Genomic DNA, 16349 nt, shown 5'->3' with positions numbered 1-16349 from the left:
GAACATTTTCGAAGATGATGAATCTCAAGAAAATGATTTGCCTGAACGAATAACTGATAAGGAGGAAGGTGAATTGAGTCTCAATGAAGATTCAGTTGTCGAGTCAGCATCACTTCCAAAACCCTCCACCAGTAAAGGAATGACACGTCTCCAAAAAGAACTGGAGAACTTGGAACAATCCTTACCTTCAGCGAAAAACCCCACAACTCCAATACGAGTAGCTGCTTCCAGGAAACGCAAGGCTAGGACCTCGCAAAATGAGGAAGGATCTTTTGAAGTGAGATGTTGCAACTAGAGGCAAAAAAATTTGAATTGTTGCAAAACATGGAGAACGACGATGAAGACGTCAACTTTTTTAAATCAATTTTGCCATATGTCAGGCAGCTACCACCTATAAAGAAATTGATGTTTCGCACTCAAGTGCAAAATTTATTGTGTCAGGAACTGAGTAGGCTCAACGAGGCGCATGCCCAGCCCCAATCAAGCACTACAGTCTCTTCTCCATATTCTCCACAATCTCCAATATACAGTGACATGAGCAAACAAGCCAATCCTGACCTTATGCGAGAAAATGATTATGATTTTATAATGCATAATTTTAATTGATCCTATCGATGCCTTATGAAAAATAAAGAAGTAAAATGAAAAAGAATTTTTTTAACCTACCTTAAAGTTAACATTAGCCGTTCTTCTACTGAAATTGGTCTTTGAAAATTAGTAATCTTGTGTCGAATTTGAGGCTTTATCGCGTTCACTATATAATCGAATGTTGTCGGCAGCATTCTACAATAGCTGTGGAATAAATTTGGAGAAGATCTCAATTGTATGTATAAATGGTGAAATTCTCCAAATTTCAGTCGTTCCAGAAAAATTTTATTCGTTGGGTTTCTTTTTCTTGACATATTACCACGTCTCAAGATTTGCATTTTCAAAACAACATTGTCACACATCAAAATCTTTCGCTTATTTGACCATTCCATTTTTATAATGGAAACACCTCCAGCAGTAGCGTATGAAAACAGACTGCCCTTTTCTCATCCCCTCTAATGGTAGACAGCGCTTCGCCCTAATAATCGGATGCGTTCGTTCACGTAGGACACTCATAGGCGAATCGCTCGTATCGGCCGCGTCGTATGTGTCGGCCGCGCCGCTCGCTTCGCAAAATCAGTCGCTCAAGCAGGACATAGGGTTAGCCTTATGACGCGTTTCTAAGAAATGAAACCTCGAAATTGTTGAAATGTTTCCTGATTGTAGGAAACTACAGGGAAATTGTTCGAAAATTGCATTCATTCAGAAAATGAAATTTGGAAACCAAAAAAAAAATCACGAACATCGAAGGTTTTCCGCCATTTGGAAATTTTTTTTTTCATTTCTTCATCTTTTCTGAATTGCGCACTCAAAAATACTCCGAGGTGACCAGAACCGTTACTTTGTGGTTTATACATAACTGAGCACACTCAAATTGCTCAAATACGACGTTGAACACCTTATTTCTGGCTTATGCGTCGAAAACGGGGTATATGTCATAAGGCAAAAGTGATTCTCCCGGTGTCCTTTACCCACTATATATGTTTGTCCAGTTTATGATGAAATACCCTGTATAAACAAGTAATTGTTATGTACACTCGATAAATAATCGTCAGCCAGCACGATGCCGGTGGAATATGCGACAGTTGAACTGCATAAGGTGCAGGGCGCCAAAGGAAGCTAGTCACTACCCTTGACTTTGGAAGCCTGACTGAAGCAGAATCCACCACTATAAACGTGACTGACGTCCATTTTGACGTTCGATTTGATTTATATAGTTATGAATAACGTATCCAAAAGTCTATTTTTAAAAAGAACCTATTTCTTTTTAGGGTTGCCAATGATAATTAAAGGACAACTCGATAGAAAGGATATCGTTTTTATTTGTACTAGTATAGCCAGGAGATCCACCTTGTAGGTAGATTCACCTTTACTGGCAGATTCGCCTTTCGTCCATAGCTCGGGCCTACGGCCCTCGCGATACGCCTTTTGTTCGTAGCTCGGGCCTTCGGCCCTCGCTCGATTCCCCTTTTATAAATATCTAGGCCAAAAACGTTTTTTAAAAGCCCGATCGATTTAAGGCACCTCGTTCTGTGATCGCTGCCAAGCCGTCAAAACTGACGTTAACCTTTAAATCACACTCTGACATCGATTGTCAAAGTGCACTTTCACTTTATTTTCTCTGATAATCAATAGAAAATAATTTAATTTTGTGGAATGTCACTCGATTTTTAATAGACGTCAAAAATTTTCAAAATTCTTACGCTTTTTCAGGTAATTTCGTTCGGGCTCCGGGAAAAAAAACAGGCCTATTTTAATTTCGGGTTCTTCGAGCTTAGTTCGACACCCATCCCGGCTCTCGAGCTACCGCGGATCTCTCAAGCTAATCAAATCATTTCGGTATCTTTTCGCGAAAATCGTGAATTTCGCGATTTTCTCACGCAATTTTCGGACACTTTTAGACGGGGTAAAAATACGATCTAGGCATTTTCGGAAAGCTCGATTCTTACTCTTGCGTTCCATTTACCGCTCTACCCGGCCACGCGCCTTCGGCGCTCGCCATTTCAAATTTCCCATACCCTCCACCGACACTTCAACATGGCAAAAAATTTGATACGATTCGGTGATCATTTTTTATCAACGTTATAGTATTAACTAGCATGGCCAGGAGATCCACCTTGTAGGTAGATTCACCTTTACTGGCAGATTCGCCTTTCGTCCGTAGCTCGGGCCTACGGCCCTCGCGATACGCCTTTTTTTCGTAGGTCGATTCCCCTTTTATGAATATCTAGGCCAAAAACTTTTTTTGAGAGCCCGATCGATTTAAGGCACCTCGTTCTGTGATCGCTGCCAAGATAATTCCGTCAAAACTGACGTTAACCTTTAAATCACACTCTGACATCGATTGTCAAAGTGCACTCACTCAATTTTCTCTGATAATCAATAGAAAATAATTTAATTTTGTGGAATGTCACTCGATTTTCAATAGACGTCAAAAATTTTCAAATTTCTTACGCTTTTTTAGGAAATTTCGTTCGGGCTCCGGGAAAAAAAACAGGCCTATTTTAATTTCGGGTCCTTCGTGCTTAGTTCGACACCCATCCCGGCTCTCGAGCTACCGCGGATCTCTCAAGTTAATCAAATCAATTTGGTACCTTTTCGCGAAAATCGTGAATTTCGCGATTTTCTAACGCAATTTTCGGACACTTTTAGACGGGGTAAAAATACGATCTAGGCATTTTCGGAAAGCTCGATTCTTCCTCTAGCTATCCATGTACCGCTCTACCCGGCCACGCGCCTTCGGCGCTCGCCATTTCAAATTTCCCATACCCTCCACCAACACTTCAACGTGGCAAAAAATTTGATACGATTCGGTGATCATTTTTTATCAACGTTATAGTATTAACTAGTATAGCCAGGAGATCCACCTTGTAGGTAGATTCACCTTTACTGGCAGATTCGCCTTTCGTCCGTAGCTCGGGCCTTCGGCCCTCGCGATACGCCTTTTGTTCGTAGCTCGGGCCTTCGGCCCTCGCTCGATTCCCCTTTTATAAATATCTAGGCCAAAAATGTTTTTTAAAAGCCCGATCGATTTAAGGCACCTCGTTCTGTGATCGCTGCCAAGCCGTCAAAACTGACGTTAACCTTTAAATCACACTCTGACATCGATTGTCAAAGTGCACTTTCACTTAATTTTCTCTGATAATCAATAGAAAATAATTTAATTTTGTGGAATGTCACTCGATTTTTAATAGACGTCAAAAATTTTCAAAATTCTTACGCTTTTTTAGGTAATATCGTTCGGGCTCCGGGAAAAAAAACAGGCCTATTTTAATTTCGGGTTCTTCGAGCTTAGTTCGACACCCATCCCGGCTCTCGAGCTACCGCGGATCCCTCAAGTTAATCAAATCAATTTGGTACCTTTTCGCGAAAATCGTGAATTTCGCGATTTTCTAACGCAATTTTCGGACACTTTTAGACGGGGTAAAAATACGATCTAGGCATTTTCTGAAAGCTCGATTCTTCCTCTAGCTATCCATGTACCGTTCTACCCGGCCACGCGCCTTCGGCGCTCGCCATTTCAAATTTCCCATACCCTCCCCCGACACTTCAACATGGCAAAAAATTTGATACGATTCAGTGATCATTTTTATCAACGTTATTATATTGATGACTAGCATGGCCAGGAGATCCACCTTGTAGGTAGATTCACCTTTACTGGCAGATTCGCCTTTCGTCCGTAGCTCGGGCCTACGGCCCTCGCGATACGCCTTTTGTCCATAGCTCGATTCCCCTTTTATAAATATCTAAGCCAAAAACGTTTTTTTAAAAGCCCGATCGATGTAAGGCTTATCGTTCTGTGATCGCTGCCAAGATAATTCCGTCAAAACTGACGTTAACCTTTAAATCACACTCTGACATCGATTGTCAAAGTGCACTCACTTAATTTTCTCTGATAATCAATAGAAAATAATCTAATTTTGTGGAATGTCACTCGATTTTTAATAGACGTCAAAAATTTTCAAATTTGTTACGCTTTTTTAGGTAATTTCGTTCGGGCTCCGGGAAAAAGAACAGGCCTATTTTAATTTCGGGTCCTTCGAGCATAGTTCGACGCCCATCCCAACTCTCGAGCTACCGCGGATCTCTCAAGCTAATCAAATCAATTTGGTACCTTTTCGGGAAAATCGTGAATTTCGCGATTTTCTCACGCAATTTTCGGACACTTTTAGACGGGGTAAAAATACGATCTAGGCATTTTCGGAAAGCTCGATTCTTCCTCTAGATATTTACACCCAGCATGTCCCCGCGTCGCGCCTTCGGCGCTCGCCATTTCAAATTTCCCATACCCTCCACCGACACTTCAACATGGCAAAAAATTTGATACGATTCAGTGATCATTTTTTATCAACGTTATAGTATTAATTAACTAGTATAGCCAGGAGATCCACCTTGTAGGTAGATTCACCTTTACTGGCAGATTCGCCTTTCGTCCGTAGCTCGGGCCTTCGGCCCTCGCGATACGCCTTTTGTTCGTAGCTCGGGCCTTCGGCCCTCGCTCGATTCCCCTTTTATAAATATCTAGGCCAAAAACGTTTTTTAAAAGCCCGATCGATTTAAGGCACCTCGTTCTGTGATCGCTGCCAAGCCGTCAAAACTGACGTTAACCTTTAAATCACACTCTGACATCGATTGTCAAAGTGCACTTTCACTTAATTTTCTCTGATAATCAATAGAAAATAATTTAATTTTGTGGAATGTCACTCGATTTTTAATAGACGTCAAAAATTTTCAAAATTCTTACGCTTTTTTAGGTAATATCGTTCGGGCTCCGGGAAAAAAAACAGGCCTATTTTAATTTCGGGTTCTTCGAGCTTATTTCGACACCCATCCCGGCTCTCGAGCTACCGCGGATCTCTCAAGCTAATCAAATCAAATTGGTACCTTTTCGCGAAAATCGTGAATTTCGCGATTTTCTCACGCAATTTTCGGACACTTCTAGACGGGGTAAAAATACGATCTAGGCATTTTCGGAAAGCTCGATTCTTACTCTTGCGTTCCATTTACCGCTCTACCCGGCCACGCGCCTTCGGCGCTCGCCATTTCAAATTTCCCATACCCTCCACCGACACTTCAACGTGGCAAAAAATTTGATACGATTCGGTGATCATTTTTTATCAACGTTATAGTATTAACTAGTATAGCCAGGAGATCCACCTTGTAGGTAGATTCACCTTTACTGGCAGATTCGCCTTTCGTCCGTAGCTCGGGCCTACGGCCCTCGCGATACGCCTTTTGTTCGTAGCTCGGGCCTTCGGCCCTCGCTCGATTCCCCTTTTATGAATATCTAGGCCAAAAACGTTTTTTAAAAGCCCGATCGTTTTAAGGCACCTCGTTCTGTGATCGCTGCCAAGCCGTCAAAACTGACGTTAACCTTTAAATCACGCTCTGACATCGATTGTCAAAGTGCACTTTCACTTAATTTTCTCTGATAATCAATAGAAAATAATTTAATTTTGTGGAATGTCACTCGATTTTTAATAGACGTCAAAAATTTTCAAAATTCTTACGCTTTTTTAGGTAATATCGTTCGGGCTCCGGGAAAAAAAACAGGCCTATTTTAATTTCGGGTTCTTCGAGCTTAGTTCGACACCCATCCCGGCTCTCGAGCTACCGCGGATCTCTCAAGCTAATCAAATCAAATTGGTACCTTTTCGCGGAAATCGTGAATTTCGCGATTTTCTCACGCAATTTTCGGACACTTCTAGACGGGGTAAAAATACGATCTAGGCATTTTCTGAAAGCTCGATTCTTACTCTTGCGTTCCATTTACCGCTCTACCCGGCCACGCGCCTTCGGCGCTCGGCATTTCAAATTTCCCATACCCTCCCCCGACACTTCAACATGGCAAAAAATTTGATACGATTCGGTGATCATTTTTATCAACGTTATAGTATTAACTAGTATAGCCAGGAGATCCACCTTGTAGGTAGATTCACCTTTACTGGCAGATTCGCCTTTCGTCCGTAGCTCGGGCCTTCGGCCCTCGCGATACGCCTTTTGTTCGTAGCTCGGGCCTTCGGCCCTCGCTCGATTCCCCTTTTATAAATATCTAGGCCAAAAACGTTTTTTAAAAGCCCGATCGATTTAAGGCACCTCGTTCTGTGATCGCTGCCAAGCCGTCAAAACTGACGTTAACCTTTAAATCACACTCTGACATCGATTGTCAAAGTGCACTTTCACTTAATTTTCTCTGATAATCAATAGAAAATAATTTAATTTTGTGGAATGTCACTCGATTTTTAATAGACGTCAAAAATTTTCAAAATTCTTACGCTTTTTTAGGTAATATCGTTCGGGCTCCGGGAAAAAAAACAGGCCTATTTTAATTTCGGGTTCTTCGAGCTTAGTTCGACACCCATCCCGGCTCTCGAGCTACCGCGGATCTCTCAAGCTAATCAAATCAAATTGGTACCTTTTCGCGAAAATCGTGAATTTCGCGATTTTCTCACGCAATTTTCGGAAACTTCTAGACGGGGTAAAAATACGATCTAGGCATTTTCGGAAAGCTCGATTCTTACTCTTGCGTTCCATTTACCGCTCTACCCGGCCACGCGCCTTCGGCGCTCGCCATTTCAAATTTCCCATACCCTCCACCGACACTTCAACGTGGCAAAAAATTTGATACGATTCGGTGATCATTTTTTATCAACGTTATAGTATTAACTAGTATAGCCAGGAGATCCACCTTGTAGGTAGATTCACCTTTACTGGCAGATTCGCCTTTCGTCCGTAGCTCGGGCCTTCGGCCCTCGCTCGATTCCCCTTTTATAAATATCTAGGCCAAAAACGTTTTTTAAAAGCCCGATCGATTTAAGGCACCTCGTTCTGTGATCGCTGCCAAGCCGTCAAAACTGACGTTAACCTTTAAATCACACTCTGACATCGATTGTCAAAGTGCACTTTCACTTAATTTTCTCTGATAATCAATAGAAAATAATTTAATTTTGTGGAATGTCACTCGATTTTTAATAGACGTCAAAAATTTTCAAAATTCTTACGCTTTTTTAGGTAATATCGTTCGGGCTCCGGGAAAAAAAACAGGCCTATTTTAATTTCGGGTTCTTCGAGCTTAGTTCGACACCCATCCCGGCTCTCGAGCTACCGCGGATCTCTCAAGCTAATCAAATCAAATTGGTACCTTTTCGCGAAAATCGTGAATTTCGCGATTTTCTCACGCAATTTTCGAACACTTCTAGACGGGGTGTGTGGCACTGTACAAGCTGAAGTATGAGTGGAACGTGTCAGCAGCAAAGTTTCTATGTTCGACAGGAATACTAATGAAGGAGATTTGAGTTTTTGTAGTTGTTATAGTTACGGGGTTTTTGAGATTTAGATATGAAGTGTTGGATTGAATTTGGAGAAAATGAATAAAACTATTTTGTGCTAAGACGTGTGATTATTGACTTATATTTGGAGTAGCACAATTGGCGACGAGAAGTGGTAATTTTACCCATAGGACGTTGATTTCTGAACAAGGTGAGTCGGATACTGACATTCGTGACATTTAATCCTTCCCAAGTGCTAACAATTCTATCGATACGATTTTATAATGCATTATAAAATTAGTCATGACTAATAAAGAAATAACTGTTACCCTCTTGGAGGGCAGTTCAATAGAAATAACTGTTACCCTTTCGAAGGGCAGTTCAACAGAAATAACTGTTACTCTTTCGAAGGGCAGTTCAGAATAGAAACTGTTACCCTATCACAGGGCAGTTCAACAGAAATAACTGTTACCCTTTCGAAGGGCAGTTCAGAATAGAAACTGTTACCCTATCACAGGGCAGTTGAAAAAAAATGTGAACTGTTACCTGTTTCTACAGGCAGTCCATAAATAACTGTTACCCTGGTTTACAGGGCAGTTTAAGAAAATAACAGAATTAATCAAACTGTTACCCTATTTCAGGGCAGTCCAAGACAACGAGCTCAGAAGAGTCGAAAAAGTTTATTGATCATGACAGACAACAATATAAAACCCTTTCTCTGCGATAACCTCGACAAGGCTTTGATCAGGGGAGAATGGGAAAAATGGTTACGTTCTTTGGAATTATATCTAGCTTCGGAGGATATAACAAATGTTGTTAAGAAGAGGAACAAACTTCTACATCTTGGAGGATCGCAGCTTCAAGAAGTAGCATATAATCTTCCAGGAGCATTAGAAATCTTCGATAAAGACATAAATAACGACGTTTTCAAAACCCTTGTTGAAAAACTGACCGATTATTTTTCACCAAAACAGAACTCAACTTTCGAACGGCACATATTCAGAAACATCAAACCTGAACAAAATGAAAACTTTAGTAAATTTGTTCTTAAAATCAGGAACCAAGCGAGCAAGTGTTCATTTGGAAATTCGGCACAAGAATCGAATGAAATAAATATTAAAGACAAGATAATTGATAGTTGGGCACCTCTAGATTTGAAGAAGAAACTGCTGGAAAAAGAAAGATCACTAGATGAAGTACTCAACCTATGCCAAATTCACGAACAAATTGGTAGTCAGTCTAAAGCTATGGATTTAGCTGACACTGGACCTAGTACATCATTCGGTGTCAACAAAATTGAACCCTTCAACAACGAACGTGGTACTCACTGTACGAGATGTGGAAAACGCAACCACTCTGTACCTTCAAAAGAATGCCCTGCTAAAAATTCCAAATGTAATAAATGCGGGTTTGTAGGCCACTATGCATTTCTATGCAGAACCGACCTACAAAGGAAACGGTTTTCTTATAACAGAAATTCTTCACATGAACCTCAAAACAAACGAAGGAGGACAAGTTCTAGGGTTAACCGTATAGAGGAAGAAGAAACAGAAATGGAAGGGACAGTTGGCATCAGAAATTTCCAATGCTTCAAGGTGTCAGGTATATGTCCAGAAGACCAGAATGATAACCTTATAGAATGCAACATAGGAGGTGTACCTATCACCGTATTGATAGATTCAGGCTCGAAAGTGAATATAATAAATGGTGGTGACTGGGAATCGTTAAAGAAAATGAAAGCTGTAACATGGGACATCAACTCTCAATCCCAACATTCCCTCAGAGGATACGCAGCGGGAGAACCTCTGGACGTCAGTCACACGTTCGAAACAACAGTGAGTTTACAGGGTAAGCCCGAAATAATTACAAACTTTTATGTTGTAGAACAGGGAGACATCTCGATTCTAGGTAAAGATGTCGCAAAACGATTAGGTATCCTGAAATTAGGCTTGAACATTAACCACATCGAGGAAATAAAATCGTTTCCTAAGATTAAAAATATCAAAGTCAAATTAACAATCAATTCTCAAATCAAACCTGTTAAACAACCAGTCAGAAGAGTCCCAATTACTTTAGAGGCTAAAGTAGAGAGAAAACTAAAAGAAGCACTTTTGTCTGATATCATAGAGAAAGTTACTGAACCAAGTGCATGGATCTCACCCATAGTAGTGGTTTTGAAACCCAACGATGACATCCGCATTTGTGTGGATATGCGCCGTGCCAATGAAGCAATTCTGAGGGAGAATTACCCAATTCCAACTTTCGACTCTTTCATGACTAAACTCCGGGGAGCAAAGTTTTTCTCTCGACTTGATTTAGCCAATGCATACCACCAACTTGAACTTGATGAGGAAAGCCGCCCTATTACTACTTTCATTACCCACAAAGGTATGTTTCGCTACAAACGATTAATGTTTGGAGTCAACTCGGCACCGGAAATTTTTCAGAGAGTTTTTGAAGAAATGCTTGCATCGTGCAATAACTGTTTAAATTATATTGATGATGTAATTATTTATGGAAAAACAGAAAAAGAACATGATTACTGCCTGAATAACGTACTAGAGGTATTCAAGGTAAACAATGTTCTCCTAAACGAAGAGAAATGTATAAAAAAGGTCAAGGAGCTTTATTTTCTCGGCCACAAGCTCTCCGACAAAGGAATCGAAGCAGACCATGCGAAAATAAAAACAATATTACAGTTCCGACCACCGACTACAAAAGAAGAAACAAGAAGCTTTCTTGGACTCGTCACCTATCTAGGGAAGTTCATACCAGATCTGGGAACCACAACGGAACCACTTCGGAGGCTGATTAGAGAAAACCAGAAGTTTGAATGGTGTCAAGTCCAGCAAGAAAGTTTTAACAAACTAAAAAAATCGCTGGCGACTCTACCGATATTATCATACTTTGATCCTCAGCTGAGAACCCGTCTAGTAGCAGATGCTAGCCCTGTGGCACTGGGAGCTGTACTTTTACAGTTTAATGAACAAAGAACACCACAAGTTATATCGTTCGCTAGTAAAAGTCTTTCGGCTACAGAAAAACGCTATTCGCAAACGGAAAAAGAAAGCTTAGCTCTCGTTTGGGCCGTGGAGCGTTTCCATTATTATCTAGCGGGTTTGGAATTTGAATTAGTCACGGACCACAAACCTTTAGAGGCAATTTTCAAACCATCGTCGAAGCCACCAGCTCGAATCGAAAGATGGGTTCTCAGGCTACAGGCTTACAAATTCAAAGTTATCTACCAATCGGGGAAACTAAATATAGCCGATTCATTATCAAGACTATGCCAACTCGATGAAGAGTCATCGTTCGACAAGGAAAACGAATATCACGTCCGTGCCCTGCTTGAAATTGACTCACCAGCAGCTATGAGTATTAGCAAAATTATAAGTGAGAGTCAACATGATCGGAAAATATCTGATGCAGTAAAGAAGATCAAGGATGATTGTTGGGAAATTGCAGACAAAAATGCTCTTTACCCCTTTCGCCAAGAGCTGATGACAATAGGATCAGTAATTCTGCGAGGAAGTAGACTAGTTATACCTGATTCGTTGAAAGCCGAGGTATTACAATTAGCCCACGAGGGGCATCCGGGAGAGACGGTGATGAAAAGGAGACTGAGAGCTAAGGTTTGGTGGCCATTTATGGACAGAGAAGTCGAGAAATTTGTAAAAAATTGTAGAGGCTGCTTATTAGTTACAATTCCGGATAAACCACCACCGATGAAAAGGCATAAATTCCCGGAAGGGCCGTGGCAATGTGTAGCAATAGATCTTATGGGACCCTTGCCAAATCAAGATCAACTCTTGGTCATAATAGACTACTATTCAAGGTACCAAGAAATAAAATTTCTCAGAACGACTACCTCCGCTGTCATTATAAATCACTTGTCAGAGATATTTTGTCGCCTAGGAATACCAAGATCTATTAGAGCGGACAACGGACCCCAATTTGCCAGTCAAGAGTTCAAGAATTATTGTTCACACAATAATATTGAATTGATCCACACACCACCATATTGGCCTCAAGCAAACGGCGAGGTAGAAAACATGAATAGGGCTATATTAAAGAGATTACAAATAGCTCAGGCCAATAAACAAAATTTTAAAACGGAACTTCAAAAATTTACAATGATGTATAATGTAACGCCACATGGAACCACCGGTAAATCACCATCAGAACTGATGTTCAACAGAACCATTCGTGACAAAATCCCATCTATGGCAGATCTAGTTGTTGAGCCGGTAGACGAAGAAGCGCGCGAAAATGACATGGTGAATAAACAAAAAGGAAAGGAAAAGGAAGATTCATCAAGACGAGCAAAAATAATCGAAATAAAACAAGGTGACAAAGTGTTAGCGAAGAATATGATAATTCCCAACAAACTGATACCGAGATTCAATAACGAAGAGTTCACTGTAGTGGAAAGAAAGGGAAATGAAGTAACCCTTTCAAGTGAAGATGGTCAGATAGTAAAAAGGCACGTTAGCCACTTGAAGAAACTCCCCGAACCAATACAGGGGTGCGATGAAACTGATATTTCCAGAAACAAACCAGATCTTAGGTCAGAATCGCCAAATCCCATTACACATCCCTTATCTCCGAAGCTTATCAACGAAAGTGAACCAGAGAAGGAAATATCTAAAGTATCAGGAAAGCTGCCATTACTGAAGTTGAAAAAAATGGAGGGAATGTGGCACTGTACAAGCTGAAGTATGAGTGGAACGTGTCAGCAGCAAAGTTTCTATGTTCGACAGGAATACTAATGAAGGAGATTTGAGTTTTTGTAGTTGTTATAGTTACGGGGTTTTTGAGATTTAGATATGAAGTGTTGGATTGAATTTGGAGAAAATGAATAAAACTATTTTGTGCTAAGACGTGTGATTATTGACTTATATTTGGAGTAGCACAGGGTGAAAATACGATCTAGGCATTCTCGGAAAGCTCGATTCTTACTCTTGCGTTCCATTTACCGCTCTACTCGGCCACGCGCCTTCGACGCTCGCCATTTCAAATTTCCCATACCCTCCACCGACACTTCAACATGGCAAAAAATTTGATACGATTCAGTGATCATTTTTTATCAACGTTATAGTATTAACTAGTATAGCCAGGAGATCCACCTTGTAGGTAGATTCACCTTTACTGGCAGATTCGCCTTTCGTCCGTAGCTCGGGCCTTCGGCCCTCGCGATACGCCTTTTGTTCGTAGCTCGGGCCTTCGGCCCTCGCTCGATTCCCCTTTTATAAATATCTAGGCCAAAAACGTTTTTTAAAAGCCCGATCGATTCAAGGCACCTCGTTCTGTGATCGCTGCCAAGCCGTCAAAACTGACGTTAACCTTTAAATCACACTCTGACATCGATTGTCAAAGTGCACTTTCACTTCTCTGATAATCAATAGAAAATAATTTAATTTTGTGGAATGTCACTCGATTTTTAATAGACGTCAAAAATTTTCAAAATTCTTACGCTTTTTTAGGTAATATCGTTCGGGCTCCGGGAAAAAAAACAGGCCTATTTTAATTTCGGGTTCTTCGAGCTTAGTTCGACACCCATCCCGGCTCTCGAGCTACCGCGGATCTCTCAAGCTAATCAAATCAAATTGGTACCTTTTCGCGAAAATCGTGAATTTCGCGATTTTCTCACGCAATTTTCGGACACTTCTAGACGGGGTAAAAATACGATCTAGGCATTTTCGGAAAGCTCGATTCTTACTCTTGCGTTCCATATACCGCTCTACCCGGCCACGCGCCTTCGGCGCTCGCCATTTCAAATTTCCCATACCCTCCACCGACACTTCAACGTGGCAAAAAATTTGATACGATTCAGTGATCATTTTTTATCAACGTTATAGTATTAACTAGTAAGCCCATAGATCTACCTTTATTGATAGATCTACCTTTTTTGGCAGATCAGTATAGCCATGAGATCCACCTTGTAGGTAGATTCGCCTTCATGGACAGATTCGCCTTTTGTCCGTAGCTCGGGCCTTCGGCCCTCGCGATTCGCCTTCCGCCTGTAGCTCGGGCCTACGGCCCTCGCACTTAATGATACGCGAATACTATACAATACTGAGTATCACACATAACTCACACCGTTCGATATATACAGGCATTGTCGCAAATTTCACGAAAGAAAACAAATAATCTCATACACTGCTCAAAAATTGGCAAAAATCAGTTATATTCAGTTGGACAGAAGCCTTATAACGGAGATTCCATGCATTCAGTTCATCTTGAATTGAAACTCACAAAGTTCTTTCTCTACGATGAAACAAAAAACTAACCTGAAATGAGAATAACTGGCCAAAAGTCTATAAAAGTAGAATTTTAACGCAAAAAACACACCCTGCCATTGTATTCCAATAATCATTATATCATTCCACTCGAATAAGTTATTCGAAAACATTTTTCCTTTTATCTGGAATGATTAAATACAATAATCCTCGTACAATAATCAAAAAGCTTAAAAATTGGCCAAAATCTGTTATATGGAATGGAAAAGAAGCCTAATTAAAAAAATTTCAAGCATCATAATATTTAATTCAGTTCATTTTGAACAAAAATCTACAAAATCCCTTCATCTACGATAAGAAAAAAAACTAACCTCAAATGACAAAAACTTGGCGAAAGTCCATATAAATATAGAATTTTTACGTAAAACCTTACTCATAGATTGTGTTTCAATAATCTTTTTATCATCCCAATAATCATTTTATTATTCCACTTGAATGAGTTAATTGAAAACATTTCTCCTATTTCTGGAATGAGCGAATAGAATAATCCTTGTACACTAATCAAAAAGCTTGAAAATTGGCCAAAATCTGTTATATGGAATTGAAAATAAGCCTAATTATGAAGATTCCAAGTATTATAACATTTAATTCAGTTCATTTCGAACAAAAACCTACAGAGTCCCTCTCTCTACGATAAGAGAAAAATCTTACCTTAAATGAGAAAACTCGACAAATGTCTATAAACATAGAATTTTAACGCAAAAGCTAACTCATAGATTGTGTTTCAATAATCATTATATAATTCCAACAGAATAACTTATCTCAAAACGTATTTTGCCATAGATCTAGACTAAGAAAATCATCTCCATACACTACCCAATTGCTTGAACGTTGTCAGAAATCTGATGTACTCAGTTGAAAAGAAGAGAAATAGATCATCTACTTCACATGGAAACTCTCCTGAACGAATTGCTTTATGAACTTACTCTGAAAAAACTTTTTTTTACCAAATAACACTGTCCGAGAGATGATATTATACATTTCTTGATCTGATAAATTTATATATGCCTGAAAATAAATTTCAATTATAAAATATAGAATCTCCTGGTCGATTTTCTGTGCAGACTCACCCCCAAGAACCGTTTGTTATCTAGAAATTCTTATGTTCATACACCAAGATTAAGGATGTTTCTCATTCTGTGAGTTTGCATGTAATTTAATCTGAAATCCATTATGTAAACTTGACAAATGGATCATATACTTCAAATACTATCTCTTCTGAAACAATTGCTTAGAAGCTTACCCCTGAAAAAGCTTTTTTTATTTAAAATGAGACTTTCCGAGAGATGATATTTGACATTTGTGAATTTCATACATTTCTTGATATGATGAATTTTTATGTGCCTGAAAAATAAGTATTGTTAGTGACAAAATAAACCTTCAGTTATTACATCTGATTTTGATACAGATTCACGTCCAAGAACTGTCTGTCTTTCATATCTGGAAAATCAATAATAACCTAACTTTCGGATTATGGGGAAAAATTCATCTGTGATGTGAGCTTCGAAGTGCTATCACTGCTATGCTATTGTACGGGGAGAAATGTAGTAAATATATCCTTTAATTTCAATAATAATTAAACCTTAAAAATTTACATCAATTTTTTCACGGTCTGTCAACAGTCAAATGAAACTGGCCTAAGGCTCCGTCAACACTTCTACTCAAATGACAGGAAAACACGTTATACGAATTGAAAAATTATGGAAATTATAAAATTTTAAGTTAGTTTTGGCTGAATAGTGACCTCGACTTTCCTAATATAAATTTATCTTGGCAATTTCAACGCTAAAAATCACGAAATGACTGAAAATATTCAGGGTCAAAACGAAGGTTCTGAACGGTGCTTAACCGAGGTGGTTTCGTAATATCGAAAATTGCAAACTTACCTGTACATATCGAGCCGAAATATGGGTACCTGGAGATGCTACAGGATATGGAGAATGCTTCTCTAGCATTTATCTTCCCTATTTTGGCATTATTCATATAATAATCGACTCGAGTTTCCGAAAACTGCAAAAACCCCTTTCGAAACGTCAGACGTGATGGAAATTAACTCTATGCTCTTGGAAATTAATTTATCAAATTTTCGTAGACGTCAAAAATTTTCGAAATTCTTACGCTTTTTTAGGTAATATCGTTCGGGCTCCGGGAAAAAGAACAGGCCTATTTTAATTTCGGGTTCTTTGAGCTTAGT

The 16349-nt window shown here is 39.6% G+C and overlaps 1 protein-coding gene and 1 long non-coding RNA gene across 2 annotated transcripts; one reads left to right on the top strand and one right to left on the bottom strand.

Moving 5' to 3' along the window:
* The first annotated feature begins 7813 nt into the window (after positions 1-7813).
* On the top strand, positions 7814-12571 carry LOC123312975 (uncharacterized protein K02A2.6-like). Its single transcript, XM_044897616.1, has 3 exons — positions 7814-8067; positions 8498-10244; positions 10383-12571. The coding sequence occupies exons 2-3, from the start codon at positions 8546-8548 to the stop codon at positions 12569-12571; spliced, it is 3888 nt and encodes a 1295-aa protein (XP_044753551.1). The 5' UTR covers positions 7814-8067; positions 8498-8545.
* A 2273-nt stretch (positions 12572-14844) lies between these two features.
* Positions 14845-15261, bottom strand: LOC123312877. The gene is made up of 3 exons (XR_006537700.1): positions 15226-15261; positions 15135-15163; positions 14845-15091 (listed from the first exon to the last, which is right to left on the bottom strand). It is a non-coding gene; the product is annotated as an uncharacterized LOC123312877 (long non-coding RNA).
* Between the last annotated feature and the right edge of the window lie 1088 nt (positions 15262-16349).

Source organism: Coccinella septempunctata, chromosome 5 (genome assembly GCF_907165205.1).
Source record: "Coccinella septempunctata chromosome 5, icCocSept1.1, whole genome shotgun sequence".
Taxonomy (NCBI): Eukaryota; Metazoa; Arthropoda; class Insecta; order Coleoptera; family Coccinellidae; genus Coccinella; species Coccinella septempunctata.
This window is presented reverse-complemented; position numbering and strand designations above follow the sequence as displayed.